Raw genomic sequence first — 27,149 nt, 5'->3', positions numbered from 1 at the left:
AACAAATGGTACTGGATTTTTTTTTTCTTCTGAATGGTGTCTTTTTTTCAATACTCTCAATTTGTACAACTTGGTTGCTATTTTCCAAGCTATAGTTTTTTTAAAGACATTGATACAAATTCCTGACACACAGGTTTTAACACACATTTTTTTCTGTTTTACCCAAGCTTCCATTAATAAGTTCTTTGTTATATGTATAGTACAGAGATATTTGATAATTGGCATTTGTAAAGGTTAGGCCCCTACCTTCCCAGAGGGTGGAAGATGGAGTCTTGGAGGTAAGGGCACTGTCTTTATTAATGATTATATTTAAAATTCCCAAGGTCCTTGAGAAATGTGTAAAACTGGCAAGAACCTGGGAGAAGATTTCAATCTCGGGCAGCGCCTGTGGCTCAAGGAGTAGGGCGCTGGTCCCATATGCCGGAGGTGGCGGGTGCAAACCCAGCCCCGGCCAAAAAAAAAAACAAAAAAGATTTCAATCTCAAAGAGGCAGAAGAAGTATTTGTAAATGTTCTAAAGTCAAAGCTGAGTGTCCTGTGTGTGTCAGTTAATTTCACTTTGCATCAAGGTCGTAGGAAATATCCTTGACCATATTTTGCAAATATGTGCCATATTGTTTTTGTAAGGGAAAAAAGAATTGGAGAATAGGGAAAAATCCATGAAAACATATGATGTCCCATAGAATCCACAGGGTAACATTAGTTTACTATAAAAATAATAATAGATTATTACTAGCCTTTTTGGAAGGTTTTGATAGGAAAAGTTTTATATTACTCTGTGACCATGGATTAATAATTTTACCTCTGTGAATACCAATTTTTTTAAACTTATAAAATAGAGATGATCAGTTTCCCTATCAAATTTACTTGACTGTCATGAGGTTGGAAAGAAAAAAAAAACATGGAAATGTTTGGTTATTTTGTTTTAAAAGGTATATAATCACCCTTTACTCTAAAAAGGAGACCCATAAATATAAAATATTTTTTTCTGACATAATAGTTACAATTCAGTTGTCCGAGGATAGGATAGTATAATTGTCACCCTTTGACTTTTCTGAGTCTAAAGCGTCTGGCTCAGGTTTTGTCCTCACTCATCAAGAACAGAGGCAAAAGAGTAGGAGAATGCAGGTGTAGTTCAGGGCCTGACTTGGAAGAATCACACAAGATTTTTGCCTGTGTACTGTTGGCCAAAACTTAGTCATGTGACCCTTACTAACTGCAAGGGACAAGAGGAAATTTGTGCTGAAGCAGACGGCTAAATGTCCAGCCAATTCTCCAGTATTCTGTCCTTTAAGAGAGATGGGGTGGCACCTGTGGCTCAAGGAGCAGGGTACTGACCCCATACACCAGAGGGGTGGCGGGTTCAAACCTGGCCCTGGCTAAAAACTGCAAAAAAAAAAATAAAAAAAGGAACATGAAATGGGAAAGAAGGAGCATCAACAGTCTCTGCCAAGGAGATACATAGAAAGAACAATCCAGACACCAGAAACTTTTTTAAAGGGGAAAATTAAGTATCATCAAATGTCTCAAGACAATGTGATGGGTTATAGAAGCACCAAAATTTAGTCACATTGACATCTAGTTCATATTTAAAAACAAAGCCTTTTTCGGGCTTTTAAAAAATAATGTCTTACATGTACAATTCTATTGATAGTGGTTACTAAGTGATCTTGCATTAAAAGCCCACGTAGCCAACCAACCACTATTTCCATGCTAAATATGTTTAATGGGTAACTACATTGGGTACATGGTCTGTGAACCTAGTAGTGTCATTTGTCTCAGAATATTGCTGAGTTTTCAGAAAGCTCTCTCTGTTATGTTTTAATTCTTGCAAATTGCTTGCCAATTCAATATGAGCTGCATCTAAACAGTAAGTAATTGCTTATGATAATGAGTGCAAACTAATTTGCTAAAATATGTTAATATTCACAAAGCACTTTTATACTGCCTGCTGTTTCAAAAAATACTGCTCTCCTGGTTAAATGTCGCTTTTAGACAGCATTATTGTTACACCTCTGACTAAAATCATCACTTTAGAAGCATCTACCCAAAAGTCATGTGACTACGACTACAGTATTCTAAAGAAGAGAAAGTCATGTCATTCTTTGATAAATGATTTAAGATATTTGAGAAAAAGGAAGAGTCACAGTCTTATTAATAATAATTAATTCTAATTAGTGATTGATAGTAGTAAGAAGACTATACTGAATTAAAAATGGCCTCTCTTCCCCATAAGTGTCATAAAATTAATTTAAATGACTTCAAGGACAGATGGCATGCAGACTTCATTTGAATGCAATAACCCATTTAAAATGAATTAAACTTTTGAAAATGACCTTAGATCTGAGTGTTTTTAAGTTTGAAGCCTCTGTCACCCCTTTCTGCCATGTCCTCTCTGTCCTATAAGTCTTTCTCCGCTGTTTTCAGTGATGCTATTTAAAGACTCCAGAGCTTAAAGATGTGACGTCTGTTTCAAACATGAGGTTCTCTTGAATTGAGGACCTTGAGTGTTTAAGAATCTGATGTGCCAAGTGGAACCACCTTATAGTTTTACTCTAGGAAGATAGAACTCTGTGAACTAAATACAAGAGAAAACTGGTTTGATACTTATCCTGGTCTGACTTGGTGCTTTAATCCACCCTCTAATGTTTCTGTCATTTCAACTTCAAAACCGACTCTCATACAGAGTTGTATATCATGAAATGGGTGGTGAAATATAAGGATCTCTATAAAGAATCATTTTTTTTTTCTCATCACTTTCAACATCCATTTCCTTTGTTGAATTGCATTGCCCAAAGTTTTCACATGTTAAAAAATGTCCAGCTTTGGATTATAAATCTTATAAATACACATTTTTTTTTGTCAAAATAAATGGCCTGTCTTTCCTGATTTTTTCTTCTTATAACTGTTGTTATAAAAGTATGTGGTTAGCTACCTCACAGGATTGGTTGAGTTTTATTTGTACTGTTGTCTTCACAAGTTGTTTCAGGAAGTCTGAGATGAGGAACGAATAAACAAACTAAAGTTACATATATTTTATTTCATTTATGTTGCTGCTTCTATTACTTTTCTACTAAGCATAAATCAACACTTAAAAGGATGAGAAATGGTTTAATTTCTGATAATGATGGAATGAAGCAATTGTGATAAATAGAAATATATCACCAAAACACTTACTAAATGCAGTTTCTTTCTTATGAAATCAGTATCACATTTTTCTACGGTCATGAAGTTATATAATTCCTTGTTAAGAGAAATTTGCATTTCATAGAATTTTTAGTATATAGAATTTATATAATCTAGAACTTATGTAATCTTGCCGTAATGCTGGTTTTAAATAGTCCTAATTCTACTATATGATTTGTGCTCTGTGTTTATCTAGGGATTTTATTTAGGAGACAAAGAGATGGGAAATGGTTTTACTTAAACACTAAAAAAAAGTGACTTTCCATTTATAGAAAGGATTTCCTTCCTATTCCAGAAAATCATAGAAATACTTCCCCGTAAATTTGTTTTTATCTTTCCAGACTCATAATAAATTTTATCTTCTAAAAAAAGAAATGGAGACATTTAGGAAAACAAGTTAATTCTCCAGTTTGGCTGAAGTATAGTTTGGGTAGTATGGGGGTTAGTCAAAGCGACCCTAAAGATTCTTAATTTGGTGGACAGTGTTTTAATCATTGAAGGTCTTTGAATAGAGGAAAAACTATAGATCCTATATCAAAAAATAAAACTGATGGTGGTTTGTACATAGTAAGATAATTTTAAATTAAGAAGAGGTAGGATGGTAGCAAGTCAGGGAAGACAAGTATTTTTTTAAAACATTGAACATTAAAGGCGATACAACATGAAGTGTGGCTATAAGAAAAGAAATAGGAAAGAGAAATTCTACAGGTGACATCTGATCGCATCGGTAGTGACAGTTGTGGAAAAGTTAGATTTTAGAGCTACGTAATATACATTCTATCACCACCACCACCACCCCCCCCCCCCGGATATAGAGTTAATTTTACTGACTATGCGAATTACGTGTTGTATCGCCTTCATGTTCCCTGTCTCTAGCAGCATCCTTCCGATGTTATTTCAACATTGTTTTTATTGGTGGTATTGTTTGTTTATGTCAAAAATCCCCCCTTATTATTTGGGGTTAGAATCTTTCTCTACCCCCTCACTAAGTAATCTGGCTTTCAAACTTCAAGAAACTTCTGAAAATAATCTCACATGATTTTCGTTTGTTTGTTTTATTAGAAGACATATGAAGAATATTTCCTTCATAGTTACCACGCTTCCCTGTCTTTTAAATCTTCTCTTTCATTACAACCACAGTATGGACAATTTCTACAGGTGCAAATATCAGTAGCATATTAGAAACACATTGACATTTGCACTATTTTCTTATGTCTTTTGAAGATACTAGTGTCTCTCCTAGATTCCAAACTAGAAGGAATTAGCTCACTCTAATGCAAGTAAGCTCTAATCATAAGATTGGACAAATATATTCTGACTCAAGGCTATGTATCTACATGATTTTAAGACTGGGAACTATTTCATAAGAATTTCAGTGATTGATATAATGATGCGTGCTGATAAATGAATGAGTTTCCCAGATTTAGCTGCTCTTTTTACGTGATTTCTATTTTAATCTATATTTTCAGAATATGTCCAATTTAAAGGCTTAAAAATGATTTGTTTATAAAGAGCTCTGTTTTTAACAAACTTCTTATATGTAGAACAAATAAAAGTCTTTTGTGTACTTGTAAATGCTCTTCAGTTTTCATATCCCCAAAGATTCTCCACTACACTTCAAGAGATATGATACATAGCTTTCATATGGTTAGAATGACACTATGCATTTTGGCAAAAGTTCTATGGACTGATGTAGTACCCTACTCAGTGCATCATATTTGGAGGACCCGAATTAGATATCTCACATAACCAGTGTGAACTTTGATTACCTGGTTATGGAACGGTCTTCTAGGTTTCTCTGCTGCTTACTAAATTCTTAAAGCCCCTGGACTAGGCTATACCCAAGTCTTTGCTATAGAATATGTAGAACTTTGGGCTATGTTATTCAAGCACACTGTGAGATCTGGTACTGATTCTCCTGTGATCATCCTTACCAGAATGAAGAATCTCATGACTTCATCACAGTTCTTTCTTACACACTGACACAAGCATATGAAATGGGGAATTGTGTTCACTATCAGAACAATTCAGGCAGTCTATGTTCTCTCTGAGTTTGTTGAATTTGCTGAAATTATCTGGATTTCTTATAATATATCTGCAGACACTCCATCTTGCTGATGGTTGCAGGCATGGAATGGATCACATACATAAATCTTTATTAGCCCAATCTGAGAATCAGGAATCAAATGGTTATTCATCACTGTATCAGTTGTTTGAAGAATATGTTAAGTCATTATCAATGATTAGCAAATGAATAAAAGCACCTAAGTCTGATGAGGATATCAAGAATTAAAAGCAAGACCCTTATCTTCAGGGTGCTTACTTTTTAAGTTGGAAATTTTGGCAAAAGACAACTCTAACGTCCAAGAACATAAAAATGAAACACAATTTATTCATATGTTAAAAAGACAGAATTCATCTTGGTTGGAAGCATGGCTGAATAGAAAACTAGTAACAGCGGAGAAGCATAAACCTGCAAAGGTGAAGTCGCTTTGGGAGGACCTGCCGATGTCTGGGTAATAGACTTAGAGCTTAGTGAAAGTGATTTCTGAGTCAACAACTCAAACTAATTAAACACTAGCCAAAAAACTCATATTCCTTTTAGTTCCAGTCTAAAATAGCAGTAAAGGGTTTTAATCAGGACCTCGTCAGCTGGAGAATGACTTACACGTAGGACATAGTCAGGAAGACGAGGAAGGAGGGAAACTAAGAGTGAAATTAAACAAAAGTTAAGCTGCTTTTGGCCTGAAATTATTGTGAATTATATTGTTTGTATGATGCCCTCCATTTATTTTAATTATGCAAATAATTGAAAATAACCACCTGCTGTTTTGTATGAAGGACTTAATTCCACTGCTAAGGGCAAGAAGTGACTGTCATAAAGCCTTTCTATTGTAGAACAACAGTTATTATGGGATAATAAGAAGGAAGATTTGTCTTTTACATCTCTGGTCCACAAAATTCCAAAGCTTGAGAATGAGCCAAAGACCAGAGTGGCAACTTGGGCAGGATGCTTACAATAAAACATGGTAAAGACCTATTACCATTTAAAGATTCAGCACAGAATCTGAAAATGTCAAAGTGTGAATGAATCATATCTAAGTATTGTTATGGAGACTTCAAGTCTCCCCAAACCAGACCAGGAAAGTATCATTTAGAAAAACTCTAAAGAGAGTTGAAATGAGACCTTGATTTGTGAGTTACAGCTTATTTTTCTAAACAAGAAGTAGTCATTTGATCTTAGCTCTTCGTGTGTGGTGAAAAGAGCACTAGGAAAGAGTTCAGTGCAGCCTGCGCCCATCTGGATGACATTGAGAAGACACTTGAGTTCTGCGGGCCTCAGTTTTGTTATTTGTAAAAGGAAATTTTCACTCACTTTACCCCAAAAGGGCTTCAGCATTAAGTCTATGTTAATGTCAGTTTATTTTTTCACCTAGAAATGTTTTTAGAACATAATTCTAGTAAGGAAAATTGTTGACTCCTGAAACCTGATGAAAGCCATTTCCACAATTAACATTTAAAGTAAGTTGAAGGACATCACGAGGCAACTGCAACTTCTACTGCTTAGCTAATGATTCAAGAATTTACAAGGAACTTACACAGCTTATTTTAGGATCTTCAAAATAAAATTGTTTTATGAAGTACCTGATGGTGTGACTTTTTCTCTTCCTAGAGCCTGTAGCTCTAATGCAAATTGATTACTGAATTACTTGCCAGAGACTTTTAAATAAAGTTCACTTAACTGCTTGAGGGAGTCCAGTTTCAGAAGGGAAGATGTAAGCATTTGATGTTCTTGGGGTTATTGGTTGTCAGATTGTTTTGCTTTGTTTTATTTTTAACTGCAGATCACTTTCTTGTCTTCATGGAGTTTTTTCTGATCTGATTGGCAGGAGGGCTACACTTACTTACTTGTTCTTCTTCTCAGCCACGTAACCTAGACCAAGAATCATTTTAAAAGGTTTTCTGGACTTTGAATTCGATCTTGAAACAAGTTTCTCTCACTGGGCAGCTCAAGCTATTGAACTCAACTGTTCCTAGAGGGGATATTTTCTAAATAACATGTTTTGAGAGGAAAATAATAATTCTTTTTAAAGTACATGGCAAAGAAATCACTGCATGAAATGTTACTTATTACATAGACTTTCTAAAATACCATTCACTGGCTTGAACATTATCTCAAAAATATTCAACTATTCACATGACTTTGACCTCAAAAAATATATAGATATAGATTTTTTTTCTTGTTTATTATTTTATGTTCATGCTAAGGTCACTATTAATCAGTGCCTTTAATATTATCATCTTTTCCAAGAAATATTCAAAAATACAAAATAGATGGTGAGATGGTTGAACACCCTTTATCTGACATATCGCACAAACTGTTTTGCTTTGATATTTATTTGTAATGTGCAGGTCCTATCTGCAGAGGAAAAGAGCTGCGCTTTTTGGGTTTTGTGTTCTTAGCTCTTTTCACATGGTTGGCATTTATCAGACAACTAAGAGATAGGGAGGCTTAGAAGTATTTCTTATTTTAATTAATTTCCTTATAAAGGAAAAAATAGAATGACTTACTCAAATGAACACAGTTGACATCGAGCATTGATTAGAGTCACAGTTTTGGACAATCCCAGTGAACACCATTCCCATCTCCTTCTAGGTGATGTCTAGATGAACATGGAGTGTGCCATCAGTACAGTTGGCTCGGCCATCCTTTACAATCTAAAGAGTTCCTTCAGTTACTAGAGAGGGGCATGCTCATTTCAGAAGCATGTACATTATTTTCAAACAGCATATTTTTTCCATAAACATCAAAATCTCAAATAGTAATGATGCATTAGTAAACGTATAATAATTTCCATAACATAGTATTTATTTTATTTTATTTTTTAGGGAAAACATAGACTATGTATTAGAAAGCCATTTTTTATTAGATTAAAGTTTGGGGACAATAGGCCAAGAGAACATTTATTTTTTATTGAGGTCATTAAGTGCAATTGAAATTGTCTTTGAGAGAAATGATTTTGGACCTCATAGGACATGATAATTTTTATTTGTTTCATTTTCTCCATAGTTTTATTTTGATTATTTTTTTTTATTAAATTAAGCATGTACCATTTTTCATTTTAAAATGCTGTCTTGGCTGGGCTAGAGCAGAATCTCAGGTGGGCTGGCTCACTGGAGAGGGCTCCACACTCTTCTGATTTTACCACCTCCCAAGTCTACCTTGAAGTCTAGCTGGTTCGTCTTCCTTTGATCTCACTGAACAATTGGAGAACATGAATTGTTACTACCTGATGAGTCCTCCTGAATCCTGGAAGCATAACAGTATGTCTGATTTGAATAAGGCGTAACAATCTTTGTGATGACCTTGGACAGTGTATGTGATTGCTGTTTAGTAGAACAGTGATGGTAAGTGACCTCATCCCCTGTCAATTTGCCAAGTTCCAACACACAAAAACAAGGTCTCACAATTTTGACTCTCCTTGGTCTTTCTTAATTTGCATTTAATTTAATAAATAGCCAATAATTTATGTTCAAAAATTTAATGAATTTCCTTAGTTTCTAAGAATCTAAAGTTCTTTTTTTTTAGACAGAGTCTCCCTCTTTTGTCCTGGCTAAAGGCTCTGAAATCATAGCTCACAGCAACCTCAAATTCCTGGGTTCAAGTGATCCTCTTGCCTCAATCTCCCAAGTAGCTGGGACTACAGGCATCTGCCACAATGCCTGGATAATTTTTCTATGTTTAGTAGAGATGGGATCTTGCTCTTTCTCAGGCTGGTCTCGAACTCCTGAGCTCACGCAATCAACTCACCCCAGCCTCCCAAAGTGCTAGGGTTATAGGCTTGAGCCACCACACCTGGGCAAGTCTAGAATTCTGATAGAACATTATAATAACTTGTCATATATGACAAACTTCCCATTGCTCTTTCTTTGGATTTAACTTATTTATTTTTATTTTGGATTTATTGAGACATACTAATTTTACATATTTATAGGATCCAGTGTGATGTTTCAGTGACTATATATATATTGTTTAAAAATAAAATCAGGGTGTTTCGCATATCCACCTCCTGATAAATTTCTCATTTTCTTTAAAGTAAGAACATTCCAAGTCCTCTCTTCCAGCTATTTTGAAATGTACGATATAGTATGGTTAATCATAGTCACCCTATGATGCAACAGAACATCAGAACTGATTCCTCCTATGTAACTATAACTTTTAGCTGTTGACCAGTCTTGAATGAGACAGGGGGTCCATGGTAAACCATCTCAGAGACATGCCTTGTTTCTGAGCTCCTTTCAGAAGGCTACTATTCAAAACCTACCTGCTATCTTTCTCAAAGATGTGTCTCATTCTCTAATTTCTTTATCTGTCAAGCTTTCCTCTTCTATCAGGAATCTCAACTTATGGTATATAATCTCTATTTCCCTTTTCTAGCCTTTTTGCACCCTTAGATGTATGTATATCATTGAGGGCGGTCTCTTCTCAATATCAGTAATTGTTGTGGTCAATTTTTAGATTTATAACTGGTTTCATATTATAGGGAGAGGATCCTATTATTCTGATTCCATTAATCTCTCCTAATAGTCACTTTTCCTGAATTTATAATACTCACATGAGATTTTAGCGGTAAGAAAACTGTAGTGCTCCGTTGGATGCAATAATTCCTTATGATCTTGCAAAGAATTTACAATAATTTAAAAAGAAAATAAAATGTAATAAGTTGTTACTTTAGTGATTAAGGATTTTTTCCAAAGTTTCACCAGCTTAGAAGTTTTACCTTGATATGTGTCTAAGCCTCTTTTGTATACAGCATTGTCTTCTCTTTGCTTTAGCTTTTTATGAACTTGACTCCAAATGATTCCTCCACCTAGGTAGAAATTGTTTAGAAAATTTAAATTTAACAAGAGCATCATGAAAAAGTTGTAGGAAAAATAAAGGTTTGCCTTACCTATAATTGTTTTACTTTTAATGTCCATCTGACTGCTTGGAAACTTTTACTGGAAAAAGTGTTATATCCCTGTTACATTTAATAGGAACATAATGGCATGAATGTTTCTGTTGGCTACACGGTGACATTTGGAGAATTATAGGCTTTCAAAAGTAACCTTTTATTCATATACTTATGTTATGAGTTAGAAGCTAATGTATTCAGAAATTAATAATATTATTGTTCAGGTAGCAAGGATCCAGGTCCAGCGATAATCAAGCAGACCTGTACAAATTGATTGCTTTTCTTTTTCAGAAAGGTTCAGTCTATTTGGGGGAATATATTAATATTAACCTTTGCAGAAAGAAAGTGAGGCTAAAGTGGGCACATTTAGGACGGTTGGCAAAAAAGAGCAGGAGGGGAGAGAGCTTTTTATGTAAATAGTATGTTCAATAACAGCTAAAAATACTTTTTATTATAACATCACAGGTATGTCAACCATTAGAAATGGAAACCCATGTATGATTTTTTTTTTTTTTTTGCAGTTTTTGGCCAGGGCTGGGTTTGAACCCGCCACCTCCGGCATATGGGGCCGGCACCCTACTCCGTCGAGCCACAGGCACTGGCCCCCATGTATGATTTTTACAAACATTTATTTTGTAGTGTAAAGTATGTTGACACTGCTTAGTTTGTGTCTGATAGCTCCAGCTTTGGTAATGAATTTAAACTTGAGTAATGGAGACCTGTTGTACAACTTATAAGAGAAGATTACTGAAAACCAAGTTAAGTTTGAGTCATTCATCCATTCAGTGTCTGATGAATGTCACTGTTAATTGGCAATAGATTCATTAGCAGTCATGGCACTGATGTCTTAGTGCTCTCCTGTACAGCTGGCATAAATAATAAAGGTGGAACATTCCTCCACGTTCTCCATACTGGAACTGTGATTAAGATGTACTGCCACTTCACATTTCATTCACTCAGATAATAGAATTTGTTGATGTAAAGGAGACTTTTGATCATAAAGGGAGTTTGCAGTTTATTTTCGGTAGACTATATCCTTTATTTCATGGCCAAGTGAATTCATATGACACCATGGTGTAAATCTCGCTATGCTAGATGTTTTATTGTGATGAACTTATATTCTTTTCTCATGAAAGGTCTTATGTGACATAATTTAATATCCCTGCCATTATCAACTAATAGTGAACATAAATAATAATATAATAGGCTTATGTTAAAAATTGCTAATCAAAGAATGAAACAATGAAAAGATTAATCAAAACTACAATGTAAGAAACTAAATTTTAGAAAAAAGCATTTGATTTAAACACAAGTTTGAAATACATGTGACTTTTCTAAAGGATTTTACATTAAAATAAAATTAAAACGTTGCGGTGTTAGTTATTTTATATTTGTACAGCACATACCCCACCCACGTAACACCTATTCTCTCTAAAATTTGAGGGCATTTGCCACATGCCAGGAACTGGACTAAGATGTTATTATGCAGTTTCTCATTTAATTCTGACAGAAGCTTTATAGAATTGCCATCCTCGTTTTTTTTCTTTTTTTTCTTTTTCTTTTTCTTTTTTTTTGAGACAGAGTTTCACTGTGCTGCCCTAGGTAAAGTGCTGTGGCGTCACAGTTCACAGCAACCTCAAACTCTTGGGCTTAAGCGATTCTCTTGCCTCAGCTTCCCAAGTAGCTGGGACTACAGGCATCAGCCACAATGCCCAGCTACTTTTTGTTGCAGTTGTCATTGATTTTAGCAGGACCTGGCTGGGTTCAAACCCGCCAGCCTCGGTATATGTGTCTGGTGCTGTAACCGTTGTGCTACAGGCGCCAAGCCTCATTTTTTTCTTTTAAGTCAGGAAACCAAAAACAGAATAAATTTCTTAGTCAAGATTATGAGGCTAGTAAATTACACATTTGGTATTTGACAATTTTTGTTTGTTTGTTTGTTTTTGTAGAGACAGAGTCTCACTTTATAGCCCTCGGTAGAGTGCCGTGGCCTCACACAGCTCACAGCAACCTCCAACTCCTGGGCTTCAGCGATTCTCTTGCCTCAGCCTCCCGAGTAGCTGGGACTACAGGCGCCCGCCACAATGCCCAGCTATTTTTTGGTTGCAGTTCAGCCGGGGCCGGGTTTGAACCCGCCACCCGCGGTATATGGGGCCGGCGCCTTTACCGACTGAGCCACAGGCGCTGCCCCACATTTGGTATTTGAATCTAAGTCTCTCTGAGTCCAGAGTTTATATTCGGAAACTTTATTAATTACTAATTACTTTACAATTACTAATATATTGCTGCAGTGATTATATCATGTCCTTGGTTCAGAAAGATACCTGTTAAGTCAATTTTAAATCTTTAGTTATCTAATCTACTATATTTGATTATGAGAGTTATTTTCTAGCTTGATAGAAGGAGGGCTTTAAGTGTGACACAGTGTGACGCAAAGTGAACTTTTAGAAAAGACAGCCAGATGCCTGTAGCGGTACGCAGAAGGAAGAGAGCTAAGGGCGGGCTGGACAGCTCCCTCTCTCACTTTCTATGGAATTGGGCCGGTGAGGATAGTACAATGCACCGCTGTGCGTAGAAAAGAAAAGGAATGCTCACCAGATGCATCTGGAAGCGAAGAAACTGGGAATAATAATCGTATTTGGCAGACAGTAGTTGCAATTGTTCTGCTTTGTTTTAGTGAAACCTAAACAGCTATACGTAAAGTCACGAGAAGCAGGACTAATTGTTAATTGGATGCTAGCTGTCACCTTACAGTCATTGAAAAAGGTTAAGATATGAGATGAAATCAAATCTTAAGTTATGATATTTGTATTGTGACATTTATCTTTCTGGGAATAGAAACCTTTAAATTATTATCCTCAAGTTCTATAACTGAGCAACTTGAAACTTTCATAGTTCCCTGAGTTTGGGAAGTGTACCCTAACTAGATGTTAATCTGCATATATTAAATGTTCTGTCATTTCACATTTACATATGATTTTTCACTTTTTAAAAGCATCCTGAGGTGAAAAGAGAGTATACGATAATGAGATGTAAATGCCACTTTATGGATATAAGACATTAGAATATGGTAACAGTTGTCCTTGATAAATTCAGACTGACATATCCAATTAACTTTTCCTTGACTGTCTTATAATGATAACAGAAACTTTTCTGTAATAAATAAATATATTTGTGTGTGTGTGTAATGGAACAGGAGTCTGGATACTGATTTTATACCAGTTCTGCCACTTAACCAAGTTTGCAACTTCAGGTAACAAGGCAGTCCTTAAAACTAAATGTCCTCAAGTATAACATGGAGGTAATGTTTGACCTACGTTTTATACACGAAAAAAAGTGAGAAATTCTTTGTGAAGATGATTTTTTTTAAGGATAAAAATTACCATTTAATGCAAGCTAATGTTACTTTATATTGCTAACTCTGGTAATTCTAGAAAACATCTGAATTCTTAGAAACATTTTATGATTTATATTGCTAAGTATAACAGTATCTCTAGTTTTGAATATTTTTCTTATTTCATCAGAAATACATAGTCACTAAAGAACACAGTCAGTTAAAAGGAAGAAAATTAATTACTGAGTCTCAGCATGGAGGGTGAACACAGCAACCTCCTTTTATAGCTATCTCCACTTTTATATGTTCTTGTCCTATTTTTTTGACATAGATTTTACTAAATACATTAATCCTTAATCATCTGCAAAAATTACCCAGCAGAAACAAATCATTCAAATAGTATTTTCTGATTGATATTCAGAAACAAGCTTCTGATGATATGGGACATGCATGGTCAGGAAACTTGTGGCGTTTCTGACACACAGTCTGAATGTTCTGAATTTTCTTTGCTTGTACATTGACTGAGCCCTTTGAAATATGATTTACCCTTTCTTACTTGAGGGAAATAAACTTCTTTCACATATTGGTATAAAACAATGAATAGATAGTACCTCTATACCATTGCACTTTAATACAGGTTGTATTCTGGTGTATCACTTTTACATTCAATTCCCCCTGTTGTGTTTATGGGGTCAAGTCTATACACCAAGGCCTTGTAACCATCGTGTACAAGACACGTATTGCAGGGGTCTTTAAAGTTTCCTAAGGACCTATGGAAGTGGGTGAGACAGAAAGCCAAGAATGGCTGCCTCCAAAAAGCAGCCACAGAACCAATATCATCAGCATTAAATGTACACAAATGCGATAGTAAGTCAACTTCACTTAATTAATATTTTGGTAACCACAGAAATTTAAGGCATAGATATCTTAAAAACATACTGCTGTAGACACAACTTTTACACATAAATGTTACTCTTGGTAGAAACAATTTTTCCATAAACACAAGATGTTTTATGGCCTAATTGTTACTATTCTCTCTTATTGCTTTCCTCACAATGTCTGTCACATAGTTGGTGATAGGATATACAGAGGGGTGTGTGTGTGTGTGTGTGTGTGTGTGTGTACATGTATATGTAGGGTCTGCAGTCTGCAAGCTGGAAAGCCAGCAAAGCCATGGGTAAGTTTGAAAGCCTGAGTACTGAAAAAGCAATGGTGTAGATCAGACATCCTCAAACTGCGGCCCGCGGGCCATATGAAGCGGTGTGATTATATTTGTTCCCGTTTTGTTTTTTACTTCAAAATAAGATACGTGCAGTGTGCATAGGAATTTGTTCATAGTTTTTTTTTTTTTAACTATAGTCTGGCCCTACAACGGTCTGAGGGACAGTGAATTGGCCCCCTGTTTAAAAAGTTTGAGGATGCCTGGTGTAGATGCTAGATAGGTCTGAAGGTGTGAGAATAAGAAGCCACACAGCCAGGAGAAGAGCCATGTGGTGTCAGCAATCAGGCAGCAAGTCAGAGAATGAACTCTCCTTCCCTTTGCCTTTCTGCTCTGTTCCGGCCCTCAGCTGATTGGCTGTTGGGTAGAGCAGTCTGGTTAATCAGTCTACCAATTCAAATACTAACCTCTTCCAGAACCATTCTCACACATGCATCCAGAAATAATATTGCAGCAGATGTCCGGCTATCCCTACAGCTGAGTCAAGTTGATAGTTGACACATAACATCATCCATCACAATAGGTGCACTTTCCCCTGAATAAATGTTTCCTAAGGGTTGCTCATAGGCTAAGCAAATAAACATTTCTCAGTCCCCTTTTGTGGGGCATACAGTCTCTTATCACTTATATAAATCTTTGCATGTCTCTTCCAAATCTTCTCATTCGAGGAATTCATTTTATTACATTCAGTGCAAGATGCCAGTGGTGCAATGAGGTAGGAATGTAGTATGTTAGATGCTGCAAACATTTATTTGAAACAAGTCTTTTTAAATTATGTTGGATAATTTACTGGCATCACTACTTACTATAAAGTCAAGTCTGAGGTCTCAGAGAATGAGACCTTATTTATAGTGTTTTAGGTTAGTAATCACTTTGGCGGGGGGAAGTGATTCTAAAAAGTTTCATCCTGAACAGTCTGACAGCTGTTAGATGTTGCTTGTTAAATAAGGCCTGACTTCTCTAGATAGGATCTGTTATCTGTATTTTCTTGATATGACTACTGGGCCTTGTGGCTGTTTACCCATTAGTTATCATCCGTCGCATGTGAATAGATCATTTCCCCATAAAAGTTGGGTTCGGAGCATATTTGTTGCAATTTGCTCCACTGTGCTATATGAACAGCTATCTGCCTGCAGCTCTTGTTTCACAAACAGTTTGATCTATGTTCCTGCTGACTTTTGGAAGTGTCCAGTTAGTGTTTTCTACTAACCCATTTCTTAAAAACTGGTAGGAAGAAATAAAGGCTCATTACATCTCATGCTTGTCCAACTCCATGGAAAAATAAGTCATCTACTCCTTGTTCTGAAACACCTGTGGGGAAATGTAATGAGGGTGAAAAATGAGCCACCTCTCTATCTCTTTAAGAACAACTCTCTGCTCACTTTGTTGAGTACGTGTGATTGAAATCTGTGATTTGCTTTGCCAAAGTTTTGTGTGTAAAGTCAGCACTTTACTGATACATCAACATAAAAAACCTTGCTGAAGTATGGACTTGATATATTAAGACTAATTGGTTTTGCTTTTTGTTTTCCAGCTGGGACAACGTACATCTTTAGCAAAGGTGGTGGACAAATCACATATAAGTGGCCTCCTAATGACCGGCCCAGCACCCGAGCAGACAGACTGGCCATAGGGTTCAGCACTGTTCAGAAGGAAGCTGTGTTGGTGCGTGTGGACAGTTCTTCAGGCCTGGGGGACTACTTGGAACTGCACATAGTAAGTACTTTGAATAGATTCAGCTTTCACATTTGATGATTAGCTTTTTGTAAATAATTTATAATTTTGCTTCTTGGACGTTTTCTTTTCCCAGCATACAATGTAGAGATAATAAGACCTTAAGTACTGTTGTTAAGCATGCTCTTTATAATAAGATTTTTTTTTCCTTTTTGACTGTGAATCCCTCTACTTTGTGTGAACAAAAATTTTATTTGGGGGGTTTGAGTCATTTTAGTGTCTTTAGGCAAATTTGCCAAGTTAATAAAATTAGCTATTGCTGAGTAGATACTATACTCTCTGGTTGGGAAGGAGGAGGCTGTAATACTGGTGACATCCAAAGATCTGGATTCATTGTATTTATTTATTTTCTCAGCAGAGAAAAGAGTAGGCTAAAGTCATATGAAATGGGAGGTGGGAAAGACAATATTTACGGATATGATGGAAAATGGCAAAAACATTCTTTCTATGCCATTTTGTATTCATTTTGATATGTAAATGTGAGTTATGCAGTCTTGCCATTTGTCCCAGGACCATTCCTACTTCTTGAAATTCTAAGCCTCCCACAATAATTCACTAAGCACATAGTTGACTGCAAAGAGTAGTTCATGAATGAAATGCATTCTTTTTTTTTTAAAGTTGCCAAAATTAACTTTATAGCTCAGGAGCTCTTCCTCCTATCACTGGACTTTAAAAATTACTAATAAGTAGGGTTGCAGCTCTTTATTTCCATTTCCTTGAATTATTTGTAAAGAAGAACACACAGTATTTTATTGTTAAGAGATACTAATATTTTGCCAATATATCAAACTAACAAACACAGGAAAATATAACATATTCAAAAACTCCGAAGTGTTCTTATCATCATAGTTCTTGTTCTAAAGTATCTATCTTCTGTAAGATTTCAGGAGAAGCATATAAGTCTCCCCATTTCTTTTCTATCTCCCCTGCTCTAAGTGATCGTGTAAATTTGTTTTATTTCTTTGTTTCTGTCCCCATAAGTTCTCCCTTTATCTGTACTCAGACCTCAAAGGACACTTGATTAGGTTATCATGTTTTTTCCTATTAAAACAGCTAGTGGACTTTTTTGCACTAGTTCTAAAATAATTAGGAAAAATCACCAACTGCCAAACTCCATCAACATGGTGTTTTACAAAGTTTTAATTATCAAAAATTTAATTGACTTATTTTCTTCATCTTAATTTGCATCAGACTTTTGGCATTTCGCATAAGCTGATTAGGAGTTTACTCTGACCGCAAGGGCTAAATTCATGGCTAATCTTGGAAAAAATGAAACAGAACAAAACAATGACGACAAAAAATCCTCAGCGCAACCGTTATTGAACCATCATAAATTTTCAATTTAAAATGTAGTTGCTAAAATGGGAACTTTGGGAATGTACCTTCAGCTGCCTTTCAGCAACTATCTAACAGTCAAAATTGAAAGCATCTGGATTTTTACGGCTTCATAAATAAATGGTCAGTTAAGACAAACTTAACTAGTGCAAGAAGGAATCTTACTATTTAAAATAATCTGAACTTTCAAAATATATTTGCTTAGTTCTGACTTAAGTGCTTGCTACTTCAAAAAATAAACACATAAAATGAAAACAAGAGCTTTTTTTCCTACTAAAAGAAATTACTTATTGATCCATAACCAATTACATTTTTAGCCTGAGAAAAGGTTCTACAATGATCACTCTCCAATCATAAGGGGCTGTGTTGCTGAATTACTCAAACCACTGTTGTTTATTTTATGGTCAAGGGTTTGGGTTTACAAGAATAGGGATATATTTCCAATTTTGTTCAAATGTGGGCTTAAGGTCCTTTCATAAGTAAAGAAGTGACTTTCCAGAGGTCCATACCAGCTCAGTACCCACCACAAAGGAGTTGTGTATCAAGGTTTCTGAAGGCCCTGTGAGAGCCTCCTCATTTCCGCATCTTGTCTTCTGAGTTTGCTTGGCCCTTCTCTTTGGATTCAGCCATTGTCTCTCCACACCTTTTCTCTCTGACTTGAAACATTCAAAATCTACATGGCTGTTAAAGAATGTGCTTAACTGGGGAATGGATATTAGTTCCAAGGCATTCCAAATAGTGGTTTGTCAGGCTGATCCACTCCTGTATCAACCAGTAGGCCCCAGCTTTAGTCCAAACTTATCAAATAAAATTTCCTTTCTTTCATTGCCTACACGAGGCATCGGCCATTAGTGACTCAACAAATTGTTTCTAGAGAGGGAGACAATCTTTCCATGTTTTAAACACATACTCGAAATTAACACAAAGCCAATGGTTTTCTTTTTACTACTGAAGTTTACTTTTCTTTCCCATAATGTTGGGCACATGGAAAAATCAGAGAACAATGAATTAGAAATTAAAAGAAAAAAATAGAAGGCAAGAAGAAACAAAGGAAGGATGGAAGGACGCAGCGAGGAAAGAAGGGAGGAAAAGGAAAAGGAAGTTATGGGGACACAAAATGATGCCTGTGGGTGATAAATGCAGAACTGTTCTTAATATTAATACGTAGGTTTGAGACTATTCCAGGCAGTTGTGTCAAATTATTTAGGTACTTTTGAATCCCTCTTGGTTTTCTCACATTCTTCTACTTCTTTCAGGATTGAAAATTTAAAAGGAAAATACGATTTGTAGAATTTCATACTGTTACTATTATGTGATTTTGGTTTATGACTATAACTAACATAAAAATTAACCTAATTGGAGGAATAGATGTGTTTTGTCTATAAAGGTTAGATATTGTAATTAGCTATTAAAGGATCAAAAAAAATTTTATAAGCTTTGAAACTCAGCAAAGTATAAACTATGGACTGGTTATATTTAAAAATCTGATTTTCATCCTTAATTGATAGACTTAATAAATTACAACATTGCCTCTATAAAAAGATGCCCCATTCTTGCTGAAATATATAATGTCATTTCAATTGTAATTTAAAAAATCTGATTGGCACATCATTTCAATAAAGATTTGAATACTTAACATGGTTTATCATTTCTTTTTTCAGAATGATCATGTTGGATTTTAAGTGAAAATGTAATCATATTTAAATTTGGATTAACTGAACTCCTAAAATGTAACAACTTGGAATAAAATGGCTTTTGCATCTGGTGGCCTAGTTTTGTTAGAAGAATTTTTTTGTTGTTACATTAACATCAATGCTACCACTGTTAACCTCAAGCCATATGATATTACTATTTGACATTGTTGTTTTATGGGGCCAGGGGTAGTGGCTCACACCTGTAATCCTAGCACTCTGGGAGGCCAAGACAGGTGGATCACCTCAGAATTCCAGACTAGCCTTGTTAAGAGTGAGACCCTGTCTCTACTAAAAATAGAAAAACCAGCCGGTCACTGTGGCGTATGCTTATATTTCCAGCTACGTGGAAGGCTGAGGCAAGAGGATTGCTCTAGCCTAAGAGTCTGAGGTTGCTGTGAGCTATGATGCAATAGCACTCTACCCAGGGTGACAGAGTAAGAATCTGTTTCAGTAAACAAACAAACAAATAAAGTAAGAAATTGTAAGGTTTTATGAAGGGATGAGAGAAGATAAAGACATGAAGTGAGGAGCAATTAATTAGTATAGTATCTTGCATATCAGTGTTCCATAAATGTTTTCTGAAAGAATTTAATCAATTTAATAAATTATATATTGGAAATGGTGCAGCTAAGGATAAGTATAGGACCTCAGATTTTTGATAGTCAAAGTGAAGACACAGTGTAGGTCTATATAACTCTAAGAAAGTCATCTAACTTCTTGTTTACAATATAGAAGTGACCCTTGATAGACAGCAGGTATATTATTGAAAATCAGCAAATTTTAATCGATGATGTTTTCTGAAATCTTCAACTAAAAATTGATTATGGTAGTTGGTTTTTAGAGAAAATCTATGGTGAAAATTTTTGTTAGATGAATGATTGTCTTTTCTTAATAATTACCTTATTTACTGTAGTTCATTTTATCGTGAATTATTCTCCATTAATTTCGTATCTATTCATTATTTCCAAATCAATGTAAACTTTCTGATCACAGAGAACATGATTTGTAATAATGATTATGATGAAAAAGAAACATAATGTAGAAATGTGGCTTTTCATCACTTTTTCAGTACAGGTTAGAAGCTTGCCTGGAAACACTTATTGAGCACCTGACATGTCCCAGGCTTACGGTGGACTCTGTGGGATGGATACAAATTAAATGGGCTGTCCACTTAGAACCTATCCCGCTAAAAATTTTTTGGATGATTAAGTGAACAAGCCAGCTGGGATCTTCATCAAGGGGTAGCTTTGGTTATTTAAAGTAAAAGTTTAATCCCAGAGTGACTAGTAATTCTTGGTATTTTTCTGTCCTGACATTCATCTCTTCCTCTTGCAGTTCTTTCTTATTTAGATAGTGTTTGGAAGAATAATGATAAAGAAGTGACTTGCAAACTGTAAAGTATTATACCTACATGCTTAAATGGCTGATGTTGAGCGTGACTTGATCTATATCGAATACAATCATTTTTTGAAGTAACGAGCAAAAATTTAGCTCAATTTTTTATGGTTTAGATATGTCTAGAAATTTTACTAACATTTTCACTTTTAGAGACAACGTCCCTTATCTATCAGTTTAGTGATGTTAATTGTAAATTACTTAACCCCTCTTTGACATAGAGCAGAAAGCCAGTACAAATGTGGGCTCTTTCATGAATATGAACAGGCACTTGGGTTCTGACTGGAAAAAATGTCAGGAAGGGTGGAGGGGAGGCTGAATGAAGAGTATTGTCTGAAATCCTTTCATCTTGGGAGCATGAAAGAGCATTGCAAATTTGATGAGTGAATTGTTGCACACATTTGCCTTAAGTGTTTCTTCTTTGTACTTTGCTGGGCCGGAAGCCTTCTTTTGAAACCAACCTTTTAATTGATTTTGATTTAGAAATGTACCTTTTGATCAGTGGGTTTAGTATAGAGTAGAAATGGTGTATTTATAGTAAGTATTACATGTCCCAAAATATTAGTAACATCAATATTGTTGACACGTTAAATCTTTCTCATCTTTTTCTGCTTCTCTCCATTTACATTATTTATCTTACTGCTCTATTACGATTCAATTTAAAATGTCTTTTTAAAGTCGGTAATTACACATGGGTGCATACTATATCAACAAGATAAAACTCAATTATTCCCCCTAGGCTTTTCTTAAATTGAAATTGTGTTCCACCTGAAATGTTCTTTCTAATCAACAGATTCATTTATTTTGTAAGGGTTTCACTTTCCCATGTAGTATTTACATTCATATACAGTGCATCTTTTATTTGGCTTTGTTTTCCTAGTTCTCACATGAATGAGAGAACATGTGGGCTCTTTGGCTACAATTTTAAAAGCAAGACTAAAATAATGCCTTTTTACCCCATTTTGTAAAACTCTTGTCTAAGCTTCTAAGGTGTCAAAGTTATCTTTAGAGAAATTTGCGAAGAAATGGTCATATTTCGATTGGCTGAAGTACTATCCAGATATGTAGAAATAGTCTGTGTTTATTCCATTTATTTGGTTATAAGGCAGATGAATAAATATTCATCTCTCTTTATCCATTCATCTCTCTTTATCCCTTTGGAAGTTAATTCAGTTTCTCAATTTCTAACTTACTGGTTGGTTGTCATCTTTGGTGTCATTTAATCTCTCTCATTTTGGTTGGGGTCTAGATTATTTCTCCTCCTCCTCCTTCTCTTTCTTCTTTCTTCCCTTTTTTTAAGACAGGGCGTAGCTCTGCTCCTTACTGAGGCTAAAGTGTATTAGTGTCATCATAGCTCACAGCAACCTCAAACTCCGGGGGTCATCTGATCCTTCTGCCGTGGCCTCCTGAGTAGCTGGGACTACAGGCATGCACCATACCAGGCTAATTTTTCTATTTTTAGTAGAGACAGTGTCTCAGTCTTGCTCAGACTGGTCTCAAACTCCTGGGCTCAAGCCATCCTCCTGCCTTGGCCTCTAGAAGTAATAAGATTATAGGTGTTAATCACCATACCTAGCCTACTCTCCAGATTTCTCTGATTATTTCTGCCTCTGAAATTTCATTGCTGTGAAATTTCATAAAAGAGAACAGAATAGCAATTTCCACGTGCCCCTCCTCAGTTCACTCCTTACCACTCAGGTGCTTATGCTCTGCCTCGCCTTCTCAGCTAATTTTTTGTTTCGAATCTGAAAACTTTTCAATCCATTTTATGGAATGTGAGGTTAATAGTTTAAACTGTTTCTTTGATCATGTTATTGCTTTGTGGAAAACACACTGATGCTGCCACACGGAGTTCAGGTAAAGGCCAATTAAGAGCCTAACACGCCGTGTCCTCAGCATTCTCGCCTCCGTCTGCCTCTTATGTACATTGTCCACATTTTTGCACTTAACTTTCTACTTGAGTGAAATGTATTAACCATTTTTTTAAATGAGCTTCCTCTAGTCATCCATTTCTAATTCTTATCCAAAAGGTTTCTTCCCATTCCCTCTTGCTACATAGATTATACTCAGTCCTCAACATTTTTATTCAAATGTTGGATGTTTCCAGGGTTGGTCCTAGGATCCTCAAACCTCCTCACTTAGCAGAAAGTAGCCATGGCTCAGGAGTTTCTTTGGAACAACTGCAGAAACAATTGCAAGGGTATTACCTAGCTGAAGAAAATCTTGCCCCTTAATTCTGCTCCATTTTGTCATCATGACTCCTCCTCCTCCCTGTGTGGTGGGCCCCAAGCTATTTTACAGAATGGCCTCAAATCCATTCTAAATCAGTCCTTGGCAAGTGGTCCTGGCATGCTCTTTGCTCACACCAAACTGTCGAAAGAATTGTCTTCTCAGTAATTCCTTTGTGACTACTGACTGGGCCTCCACTTCTTCTATACTTACAATGATTCAAAAAACATACCTTCAAGAGACATTATTTTTGGCTAATTCAACACATCATTATTGATTGATAATCTGTACTGTAGCTGATTATTTATTTATTTCTGCACAACAAATTTCCCTACAATTTAGCAGGTTAAAATGGCAAACATTTATAGTCTTAGACTGGCTCAAGTAGGCCATTAAATGGATTTCCAGGAGATATAACAATGGTTAAGAGCTCCTGTGCATAGAACATATCTGATACGTTCACTCTCGTGATCCAGACGGAGTTTGCGCATCTCAGGAAGAAATGATGAGGAATAATGGAAGCGTATGCAAGAGGTTACTGAGGATGTGGACGTTGCAGAAGCCTATACACAATATAGACAGATTAAAAAAAATCGTGAAGGCTCGGTGCCATAATAAAATGGTTATGGTGCCAGCCACATAACTGAGGGTGGCAGGTTTGAACTTGGCCCGGGCCAGCTAAACAACAATGACAACTGCAACAAAAAATAGCCAGGCCTTTCGGCAGGCACCTGTAGTCCCAGGTACTTCAGAGGCTGAGGCAAGAGAATCGCTTAAGCCCAAGAGTTTGAGTTTGCTGTGAGCTGTGACTCCACAGCACTCTATCAAATGTGACATAGTGAGACTCTGTCTCAAAAAAAAATGAAGATATTGCTTGAAGTTTAAGACTAGTTTGGGGAGTACATAATAAGTAAAGGATCATTTACACAATGATCAGAAAACTTATATCACAAAACGTACTGAGAGCCATAAGCACAATACTTGGTAGAAGCAATTAAGAAATAGAACCGCGTGGCAGAAGGTCAGCCAAAGACAAGGAACTGAGACGGTGATGAAGCCCTGGTCTCAGGACCCTCATAATGCTGATGCTGGGCCTTGTTGAATATAGGTAGTTTATTTCAACAAAGGAAGGAAACAATCCAGGTACATATACTAGGGGGGACTCAAGTTAATATAGTAGGGATAAACAGTCAAAATTATAAATTAGAGGCAGAGGACTATAAATACATTTTATGGGGCTGGAGAAAATTATTCTGATGAAAATATACACATCTTTAGAACTGTGGAATGCAATTTGTGATGTCTTGTGAGGTTACTTAGGAGGTAAAGTAGATCCCCCTAGATCTGGGGATTTTTATGTCAGCAAGACAGAGGGGTCCTCTGATGTCTTGATCAGGTGAACAAGTAGTTTAACCCCTTTACCAACAAAGCACGGCCTTGACGCGAGGATGCTCAGCAGCCTCAGGAAAACATGCTGCAGCTCTGCTCCTGCGGTGTGCTTCCAGGGTAGCTTCTTCCTATCAAGAAAAAGCACTTCCTCCTGGACTGATTCCTTAGACCTTTCCGTAAAGAATGGGCAAGAGACATAAATAGAACTTTCTCTAAAGATGACAGATGAATGGCTAACAAACACATGAAAAAATGTTCATCATCTCTATATATTAGAGAAATGCAAATGAAAACAACCCTGAGATATCATCTAACTCCAGTGAGAATGGCCCACATCTCAAAATCTCAAAACTGCAGATGCTGGCATGGATGTGGAGAGAAGGGAACACTTTTACACTGCTGGTGGGACTGCAAACTAGTACAACCTTTTTGGAAGGAAGTATAGAGAAACCTCAAAGCACTCAAGCTAGACCTCCCATTTAATCCTGCAGTCCCATTACTGGGCATCTACCCAGAAGGAAAAAAATCCTTTTATCATAAGGACACTTGTACTGGACTGTTTATTGCAGCTCAATTTACAATCGCCAAAATGTGGAAACAGCCTAAATACCCACCAACCCAGGAATGGATTAACAAGCTGTGGTATATGTATACCATGGAATACTATTCAGCCATTAAAAAAATGGAGACTTTACATCCTTTGTATTAACTTGGATGGAAGTGGAAGACATTATTCTTAGTAAAGCATCACAAGAATGGAGAAGCATGAATCCTATGTACTCAATTTTGATATGAGGACAATTAATGACAATTAAGTTATGGGGGGGAAGCAGAAAGAGGGACGGAGGGAGGGGGGTGGGACCTTGGTGTGTGTCACACTTTATGGGGGCAAGACATGATTGCAAGAGGGACTTTACCTAACAATTGCAATCAGTGTAACCTGGCTTATTGTACCCTCAATGAATCCCCAACAATAAAAAAATAAATAAATAAATAAAATAAAAATCTCACTGCCATTCAAAAAAAAAAAAAAGAGTGGAAATACAAGATTGACAGACCGAAAAAAAAAAAAAAAGTTCAGTGGCAGATCGAAATTTAATTGATGAGTAAGGCACCCATCTCTACCTGGATGTCTCAGAGGCATCTCAAACTTGCCACGTTAAAAACCGAACTCATCACTTCCAAACCACACACCCATTGACACAATTGTAGACTATAATCTTGACATCTTTCACCACATACTTGCTTTTACAACCTAATCAGTTACTCACCAAATTCTCAAAATGTCTCTCTCAACCTGTACTGTCCAATAGAAATATAATGTGAGCCATGTACATAATTTTAAGTTTTCTGTAAATCACAGTGAAGTAAAAAAAGGGATTAATTTTAATACATACAGTTAACTTTAAAAATATATATTTAATATATGCAAAGTATTATCACTTTACTACTTAATAAATGTCAATTATTGTTTTACATTATTTTTCTGAAATAAGTTTTTGAAATCCAGTGTTTATTTTACACTTACAGCCCCTCTTATTTAAGAACCTCAATTTTCCACGTATTTCCAGAAATATTTTACGTTATATTTCATTAAATTTATAGTTGCAGGAGTAGAGTCAAATGTAGCGTTACGCTAAGCATATTTATACATTTGTCCATGATGGAATTGAATATTGGTTTAAATTTGTATCTAACTTAATTAAAACTAAATACATTTTAAAATTTAGTTTCTCCATCCCATAGCCATATTTCGAATAATTAACATATGGCTACTGACTACTGGATTGAACAGCACAGTTTTAGAATTTACCTGCTTTCTTTGCACCTGCGATTATTGCCTGAATTCATTGTCCCTTCTTGAATTGTTGTAGCAGCCTTCTAACTAATCTCTCTGCCTCCAAGGATCTTCCCCTTTCTGATTCATCTTCTGTGCTGCTACCAGAATGATTGTTGTAAAATAAAACTCTGATATTTCAACTTCTGGTTTCAAATGTTTCACTGCCGTGGCTTTCAAGCTCTTTTAGTTCAAGATACACCTGACTGATAATATTCACCTGTCTTCAGCAGTAATTTTGCTCCTTTTGGAGCCATTGCCATAGTGAGAAAAAGCAACTGTGGGCCACCCATAATTTCACCCACTTCTTCCTGCTGTATTTCAGTGCCTCACCCAGTAACAAGGCTGACAAAGGATGGGGCCATGGGCTCCCTGTTCAGGCTATCCACTTGAAGCTCCTCCATCATATTTTTAAGTATTTTTTTCTTAAAGCATATTTAAGGGAGTATGGGGAGAAACTGATTTTATATTTATTGAAATTATGTGTACAGACATTTAGCAATTTACTTCTCAAAAATAAAGGAAAGTCAAGTGTCTGGAAAAAATTAGCAAAAAGTTCTTAACTTGTTTTTTGATAGTTTTTGTACCCTTTTCTGGTTTTTTTTTTTTTTTTTTTTTTTGTGGGGGGAGTTTTGTGAACCAGGCAAAATTTCGGAATTAGGTTAAAGTATTTAAATTCCAGTGGTAAATCTCCATTCATTTTGAACAGTGGGATGCTGGGCAGTAGTGTCCTGTGGGCAGATAATTTTCTCTCTTTTGTGCACCTTTGTATTTCCAGAGCCCAGCATGAACCTGGCATTTAGCACGTGAACAATTGGTATTTGTTGCAATAATCTTTGGGT

At 36.0% G+C, this 27,149-nt stretch overlaps 1 protein-coding gene across 21 annotated transcripts in view; it reads left to right on the top strand.

Annotated features, from left to right (window-relative positions):
• NRXN1 (neurexin 1) overlaps window positions 1-27,149 on the top strand; it is a 1,108,798-nt gene that overhangs the window by 767,605 nt on the left and 314,044 nt on the right. For all 21 annotated transcript variants that reach the window (XM_053587958.1, XM_053587975.1, XM_053587974.1 and 18 more), the window contains one exon: window positions 16,229-16,410. In XM_053587958.1, coding sequence (XP_053443933.1) covers window positions 16,229-16,410 — 182 coding nt within the window. The remainder of the gene's footprint in view (window positions 1-16,228; window positions 16,411-27,149) is intronic.

This window comes from Nycticebus coucang, chromosome 4 (genome assembly GCF_027406575.1).
Source record: "Nycticebus coucang isolate mNycCou1 chromosome 4, mNycCou1.pri, whole genome shotgun sequence".
Lineage (NCBI taxonomy): Eukaryota > Metazoa > Chordata > Mammalia > Primates > Lorisidae > Nycticebus > Nycticebus coucang.
The sequence above is the reverse complement of the archived record's forward strand: the minus strand, read 5'-3'. Positions and strand labels throughout refer to the sequence as shown.